Source organism: Passer domesticus, chromosome 18 (genome assembly GCF_036417665.1).
Source record: "Passer domesticus isolate bPasDom1 chromosome 18, bPasDom1.hap1, whole genome shotgun sequence".
NCBI lineage: Eukaryota > Metazoa > Chordata > Aves > Passeriformes > Passeridae > Passer > Passer domesticus.
The window spans coordinates 10,996,772-11,004,879 of NC_087491.1; the positions used below are offsets into that span (position 1 = coordinate 10,996,772).

At 43.3% G+C, this 8,108-nt stretch overlaps 1 protein-coding gene across 4 annotated transcripts in view; it reads left to right on the forward strand.

The window, feature by feature from the left end:
• Positions 1–8,108, forward strand: part of CAMSAP1 (calmodulin regulated spectrin associated protein 1) — a 32,824-nt gene extending 24,716 nt beyond the window's left edge. For all 4 annotated transcript variants that reach the window (XM_064393687.1, XM_064393689.1, XM_064393690.1 and 1 more), the window contains 9 exons: positions 225–319; positions 674–758; positions 1,120–3,556; positions 4,226–4,362; positions 4,452–4,660; positions 4,746–4,848; positions 5,191–5,306; positions 5,558–5,676; positions 5,949–8,108. In XM_064393687.1, coding sequence (XP_064249757.1) covers positions 225–319; positions 674–758; positions 1,120–3,556; positions 4,226–4,362; positions 4,452–4,660; positions 4,746–4,848; positions 5,191–5,306; positions 5,558–5,676; positions 5,949–6,251 — 3,604 coding nt within the window. In that variant the 3' untranslated portion in view covers positions 6,252–8,108. The remainder of the gene's footprint in view (positions 1–224; positions 320–673; positions 759–1,119; positions 3,557–4,225; positions 4,363–4,451; positions 4,661–4,745; positions 4,849–5,190; positions 5,307–5,557; positions 5,677–5,948) is intronic.

An 8,108-nucleotide genomic window follows, 5' to 3' on the forward strand; every position in this document is an offset into this window, starting at 1 on the left:
AAATCTACTGCATTTAGAAACTTAGTTTAATTTCAGGTAATAGGTTTACTTTTGTGTTGTTACATGTGAAAAACTTCTTGTTAAGGAACTTCTTAAAAATTCATGATATTACGTTTTAAAGAGAATGAGGGTAACTTACCTGTGTGACTTTGCCATTTGATATTTTTTCTGATTATAGAAGACAAAATTCTTTGTAGTAATGAATTTTTGCCTTTCTGAATTAGTGGCAAAGGAGGAAGCCCTGCCTTCAGCCCTTCCCATCCACTGCTGCCTTTGAGGCAAAAGCAACAAAAATCTTTACAGGGAGAAGACAGCCCTGGTAAGTCTGCCTTGAACTCACCTTTCAACAAACAATGGCTGTCAATGTCAATAAAATAATTAATTAAAATATAAGTTAATTTCTATAAATTATTCAGAATTGAATTAATCTGCAGTAACACAAGTGGGTGAGCATGTTGAGTTTCAGTAAATCTTAAAGAACTTTTAAGAAACTTAGTGGATTCTAATTTTTTTCAGGCTTTGACAGTGTCTGGTGGCAGCTGCAGCAAATCTGTTTTCTGCTGCCCTCTGTTGGGGAAGGAGTTGATTCTGTTTCTATGTTTGCTGTTAAATGAGGCAGCAGTGCTGGTTTAATGACCATTTCTAAACTGTTAAAAATTAAAAACCATTTCAGGCCATCGGCACCGTTCGAATTCTCTGACCCGCGTTGATGGGCAGCCACGAGGGGCAGTTCTGGCATGGCCAGAGAAGAAACCCAGGTAATTATTTATTACAGCATTGCTTGAGGAAGTGATACTGGGACAATTTGATTGTGGTAATGTGGTATCACTGCCCTAGAACTGCACTGACAGTCACTTAATTTTGTTTTTTCCTTATGTGCACTTTCAGAGCTGACTGCTTTTAGATTTGCAATTGAAAATACGTTAGCCGTGATTTTCAGCAAGTGCTGTTGAAAATGGAAGTGTCTGAAGTTGCTGCTTGGTATTGCTGGTCACTTGTGGTACAGGATGCATTTTAAAAATAAAACACCAATTTTTGCTGTCTGTATCATGGTCTTTATTTCAACAAATTGTACCTTGTCGTGCTTGAGTGTTAGTAGATTCTTCTTGTGTTTTCTAGGCCTCTGTCTCAGCCAACACCATTTGCTCTTCATCATTCTGCCAGTACTGATGTGGACCCTGGCTCTGGTGACAGCATTAGCCTGGCCAGGTCCATCAGCAAGGACAGTCTTGCTTCCAACATTGTCAATGTAACCCCCAAAAATCAGCCCCACCCTCCATCAGTGAAAGCTAACGGGAAGAGCTTGCTGAACAACGTAGAGATGGAGGATGAAGATGAAGAGCTCATTGCAATCATCAGATCTGAAGAAAGGCCAAACCGTGGTGACCCTGAGGTGCAGAATGCAGCAGCCAGGGTGCCCAGCATAGTGGCCACGGCGTGGTCCCCAAAAACAAACAGCGACCCTTCGGACAGCAAAGCTGAGAGTTTTTACCTGGAGCCTTTAATGCCTGCGGTCCTGAAACCAGCCAAGGAAAAACAGGTCATCAATAAAGAGGATGAGTGTGGGGAGGGGAAACAGAGGAGTTTTGTGACAAAGAGGTTAAATGAAGGACACTTGTCTTTGGTCCGCAAGAAAGCCACGAGCAGTCATGGTGAGCATGACCTCAACAGGACTTTTACTCCAATTTCTAGCTCTGATTTCACTCCAGTTGCAGATCCCAGTTCTGCAGATGCAGTGGCCCTGGGGGAAGCAGGTATAGAAGCTTCCAGACCTTTGGCTAGTAGCAGTTTAGATCCTTCCTCTCAGGAGCTATCTGCTGGAGGATTCTTTCTTCATGCTGCTAAACCTGATGATGAGGTAACGAGTAAAGTCAATGTGAGTTATGGGAAGGGGCTCAGCCTGCACGTTCAGGACACAACCTGGACCATGGTGAGGCAGGACTCCGAGCCAGATCTCCTGGACATGGAAGATGCCGACCAGGATTTGGTGGCCATAGACAACCATCCTATAGTCACTAAGTACATTGGTGAGGAGGAATCTGCCAAGCTGCAGGAGGACATGAAGGTGAAGGAGCACGAGGACAAGGACGACGCCAGCGGCCGCTCCAGCCCCTGCCTGAGCACCATTTCCCAGGTGAGCAGCGTGTCCATGGCCAGCGGCAGTGTCCGCATGACCAGCTTTGCAGAGAGGAAGCTGCAGAGGCTCAACAGCTACGAGACCAAGTCCAGCACCAGCAGTTCCCAAAAAACCACCCCAGATGGGTCAGAAAGCTGCCCAGCACCACTGACCACGTGGAAACAAAAGCGAGAGCAGAGCCCCAACAGGCAGAACAAAGACAATGTTAATCTTTTAGCTTCGGAGCTGGTGCAGCTCCACATGCAGCTGGAAGAGAAGCGCAGGGCCATAGAGGCTCAGAAGAAGAAGATGGAAGCCTTATCAGCAAGGCAGAGATTAAAATTGGGCAAGGCAGCTTTCCTGCATGTTGTGAAAAAAGGGAAGTCTCCTGATGGTCCACAGCCTCTTAAACCAGAACATTTTGCAAAAGAATATTCCCGGCACAATGGGGAAGATTTAGATGAGGTTTCTTTGGGTTCCAAATCCGAGGAGTTCCTTGTGAAAGAGGAGGAGAGAGAAGAAATGCTCAACGATTCTCAAGAAGTAGCAAAAGTAAAAATGCAGGAAAGCCTGGCTTTTGCTGAGCAACACAAACCAAAAGACCCTGCTGCTATACACGATTTGGAAAAAAGTAACATTATTTCTGTTGCCCTCCTAGAAGACAACGTGACTGAAGCAGATATCAATGAATGTGATCTTTCTATCGAGAAGCTGAACGAAACAATCAGCACCCTGCAGCAGGCCATCTTAAAGATATCCCAGCAGCAGGAGCTGCTCATGAAATCTCCAACAGTGCCATCCCCAGGAAGCAGAAGTAACTCTCAGGACCAAAAGGTGAAACCTTCGATTCATTTTGTTGAGCCCCTGTCTCCAACTGGAATGAACAGCCTGCGGAAGCCGCCGCGGCTCGGCCAAGGCAGGACTGCCCGGCCAGGGAGGCCTTCAGAGCTGAAGGTCCCCAAGGACAGGCAGCAGAATTCAGCACGTGTTAAAACCCCAACACCCAGCCTAGAAAACCTTCCACATCTGAGACCTTTCCCACCCAATAGCTCGGCAAAGACACCCACGGAAGCGGGGCTGGAAGGCAGCCCTGATCATGGAAGTGGTTCCCAGGAGAAGTGTTTCTTTGATACCTATAGACTTCATGATGAGAGCAATCAAAGGGCACTTGTTCTCTCCACCTCCAAAGACGCAAATATTCTGTCTGAAATGAGCAAAGAGGTGAATAACAGCTTCAAGGAAACGGGGTTGAATTCTTCTGATGGCTCAGGAAAAGAAAATGTCCCAGTGGATGAGCCCCTGAGAAGCAAGGCTAATCTCATTGAAGTAGATTTGTCTGACTTGAAAGCTCCAGATGAAGGAGAACTTGAAAACCAGGATAGCTCCGCGGATATGATTAGTGAAGGTGATCAGAAGTCTGGTGTGGGTTTTTTCTTCAAGGTAAATGTGTTACCTTCCTCTCTTTGGTTCATGTTACACACTCACCCAGCATTAGAACTGGTGTTTCCCAGGCTCCTGATGGAGCACAGCCCTTATTGGTTGCAATATTTGGGTATTGAAAAAAAACCCAGTTACTTCTGGAAAAGGAGAGAGATCTGCTCTCAAAACATTTCATGTCTCAATTTGTGTTTAACAATGATTATTGTCAATACCACAAATGTGCTGACATGATACTTTCTCTTTTAATTTCTCTTTCAAGAAAGTCAAACTAGTCTCAATCTCAGGGAATTTAGCTTTTGGGGTCTTTGTAGTGTGGTTAATTTGGACTGATTGTCATTCACTGGGATTATTTGTGATGTCCATTCTGGCCCACATCATAGCTGCGTTGTACTTTGCAGGTCTAGAAGGTTTTGTGATAATTAAAGATATTTAAAAACAAATCAGAGTAAGATGAGCCCCTTTTTCTCCTCACAGACTTAAGGGAACACTAAAACTCTCTCTTAATTTTTTCTTGAGCAACAAGAGGTTTTGATTTACACTAAAATGTAAAAATTTCCAAACGTAATAGTTTCTCTTCAAATTTTCCTGGAATCATCAGCGATCTTGTGATGTGCAGCTTAATATATTGTCCCCTGTTCCTTGAATTTTGCATGCCTTTGGATTTTTCAGGATGAACAGAAGGCAGAGGATGAGCTGGCCAAGAAACGTGCGGCGTTCCTCCTGAAACAGCAGCGCAAGGCCGAGGAGGCGCGGCTGCGCAAGCAGCAGCTGGAGGCTGAGGTGGAGCAGAAAAGGGATGAAGCTCGGTAATGATGCACAAAAAAAAGAATTTCTCTTTCTTGGAAGGTCAGGAGTTGTTCCGTGCTGAATGCTCTGTCCTTGTGTTCTGTGGCAGCCGCAAAGCTGAGGAGGATCGGATACGGAAGGAGGAGGAGAAGGCTCGGAGGGAGCTCATCAAGCAGGAATATCTGAGGAAAAAACAGCAGCAAATTTTGGAGGAGCAAGGGCTTGGGAAGCCCAAATCCAAGCCTAAAAAACCCAGGCCAAAGTCAGTCCATCGAGAGGAATCTTACAGTGATTCAGGCACGAAGTGTTCTTCCACACGTAAGGATCTGGCCGTGTTTGCTCTCCCCGAGTTTCAAATCTGCTGTAGCCAAATGTGTTTGACATTTTCTCTGCTTTTTTCTAGCTGATAATTTGAGCAGTGCTCAGTCTGGTTCCAGTCTGTCTTTGGCCTCAGCAGCAACAACTGAGCCTGAAAGTGTTCACTCTGGTGGCACTCCCTCGCAGAGGTACAGCCAGCTTCTCTTGGGTGTCTCTGGCCTGGGGGTGAACAGTTTTGGGCTTCAGAGCTCTTTGCTTCCCCTCACTGGCACAGGAGCACAATCAGCATTGCTGAATTCATCTGGTTTATGTGGCTGCCAGCTGCAGCGTTCTGTACAAACTTGCAATTTTGTTTTATTTTCTCCCAGAGGAGTCAGAGTTTTGCTTTGATTTCTAGCAAGGAGAATCTGACTGTTCTGGGGAGAAAAAGAGAATATTCTGTTCCATTCAGGGACAGCAGCATTTATGTGAGATTACAGGGCCAAACCCAAACATCTTGGCATATAATTTTTTATTTCTCTCCCTCCCAGAGTTGAATCAATGGAGTCCTTACCCATTCTGAGCAGAAATCCCAGCAGAAACACAGAGAGAGACTGGGAGAATGCTTCCACAGCATCTTCTATTGCTTCAGTGGCAGAATACACAGGTGCTGCTTTGTTTTAGTTTAGTTACTTTTGTTTAGTTTGTTTTATTTATTTATTATTCATACAGGTCAGGAAAACCTGTGATATGTTTATGTAATTTTTGAGAAGTTTTCAGGTGTATTTTGTTCTGTTTAGTATCTCTAAAAGTAAGGAATTCTAGAAAAATAATGAGGGGTTTTTTTTCTTTATTTCTCTTTGAATGAAGTGTTCATAAGTGTAAGGCAGATAATTTTGACTTATTTATCTTTCTTAGGTCCAAAATTATTTAAGGAACCCAGCAGCAAATCCAACAAACCCATTATTCACAACGCTATATCTCACTGCTGTCTTGCTGGAAAAGTGAATGAACCACATAAGAACTCAATATTAGAGGTAAACATTGAAATTATTAATGCACTCTCAATCACATGGGTGTGTAATGCTGATTTCATGATCCCCCTGCTGTGCAGTGTGAACTCCATTTCCTATAATGTGCCTGTACAGAGCATTTTTTCCTTTCCACATGGAAAACACCATCCCGTATTTAGAGTTCTGCTTTTAGGTTTATAAAGGGACTGGAAGATTATGTTAATAGAACCATTCAGCTTAAAGCTTGGCATGATTCTCCTGTGAACAGCCCCTGTACCTGGTTGTTTTTGCTGCAGGAGCTGGAGAAATGTGATGCCAACCACTACATCATCCTGTTCCGCGACGCCGGCTGCCAGTTCCGAGCACTTTACTGCTACTACCCCGACACGGAGGAGATCTACAAGCTCACTGGGACAGGCCCAAAGAGCATCACCAAGAAGATGATTGATAAACTCTATAAGTACAGCTCGGACAGAAAACAGTTTAACGTGATCCCAGCCAAAACCATGTCTGTGAGCGTGGATGCTCTCACCATCCACAACCACTTGTGGCAGGCCAAGCGACCCGCGGTGCCAAAGAAGAGCCAGACTCGGAAATGACACCCAGCTCCTGGGGACAAGGTTGGCTCACTGGGATTGCATTGACAGAAGACATGTTTACCATTTTCCTCCAGTTTGGTATGAAATGTGCAGAACCATAGACATTTTTTAAGAAGCTTCGGGACAGAGAACCGTGGATGCAAGTTCTTGAGGATGAAGGAACGTTGCCAGTGTTTTTTATGAATGATGAACCTGCTGTTACACCCAATGCTAAAACTACTGTGGCTTTCAGCTGACGAGGGACTGTGCATGTAGCAAGATCTTGAACAAGTGGATTTCCTTTTACTTGAAGCTTTTCATTGGTACAAATTGGGAATAATTTAATTCTCTTTCCTCTCCACCTCATTCCCTCCTTTTTCCTGGCGTTCTTAAAAGTTGGCAAGCCTTGAACTTGGGTAGAAGGATTGAACAGATCTTGGGTGAAGTGCTTTGGGTTTGGTTTGGTTTTTTAAACAGTCTTTAGGGAAATCTTCCTTTCAGACCTTTTTGAGGAACTGTTGAATACATCCAGTTGTTGTACTGTACCTACTGCCAACATAAGTCCAGCTCTCAGATTTCTGAAAAAAGCCCCAACTTGTGCTGCTCAGAACAGAGTTTACTTGCAGGATCTGTGTAGGATAAACATTGCAAGCATTGCAAAAGCCAGTCTTTTTCTAAAGAAACAGATATAAAAAATTGTTCCCAGATGTAAAAGATCTCTGGAATACAATCATGAAGAGGCATTACAGGTGCTACTAGCTGGAATGGGCCTGGCTGAAACTTGAGGCAAGCTGAATGGAGCCCAGTGATTACTGATTTCAGTTTCAGGCAGTGTCCTAAAGATTTGTTTGCTTTAATAAAGGTGGATGCTGGTAGGTATAGAACATTTCCACTCTGAGCACGCTACTCCTGTACGATGGTGCACTTAATGATCACAGATTTTAATGTTTTTATTACATCATGAAATGTAATTCTACTTTCTTTGTCCTGTCTTTATTCTGAATGAGCAGCATGCTCTACAATGAAGAGTGTGTTATGTTTTTTTATTTTGGGTGATATATTAATATATATTGATTTGTTTTTCTCATTTGAAAGCAATTTTTAAACAGAGACATTTGCATTTGTTTCAAAAGCCCAAATAAGTCGAATGGCTTGGATTTCTTTTCATGTTGAAATATTAAATCTTGAGTTATGACCTTAAAAGTCTTTGTGTTTTGGCAGATTAAATTTTTGTCTGTGGTAACAGGGTACATTTGCAGTTCCTTTTTTTTTGTTTTGTTTTTTGTTTTTATTTTTAACCACTCCCATGTCTCATTCTTGGCCCCAGCTGGTTCCCAGGTAGATTTCTGTAGCTATCCCCTAATTAATTTAATCTGCTAACGAGCTCCTGCTCCGTGGGTCTGACACTTACTACCTGCAGCTCCTGCAGGTTCTGCCGTGGGTTTGCACATGTTTACTTTTCTTTGAAGTGTTACTTGAATTTGTGTCCTCGAGAGGAACTGAGCTCTAATCCAGTGTAATTATTGACCTTGGAGATGATGGAAGGTGCAGTTCTTGTACACAGGGGGGCTGAGGGCTGGGATAAAGAGCTGGTAGCTAGAGCAAAGTGAAGGTCTTCCAGTGCAGTCTCTCCGTGGTTTTTCCCCTTCCAGGACTCCCTGACTAGGCTGCTGCAACTTTGTAAATTATGTTAGATAGTTTGCTGCTTGTAAATAATTAAAGGCTTTATGGTTTCTAAAGTGCTGAGTATTAAACACCGTCATGAGTGTAACTTTTGTTACCATGCTTTTCATGCTTGTGCTTTATTTCTCACTGTTTGATATTATAAACCATATTTATTTTATGAAACACTGAAATTTAATAAAAATCATTAACTGA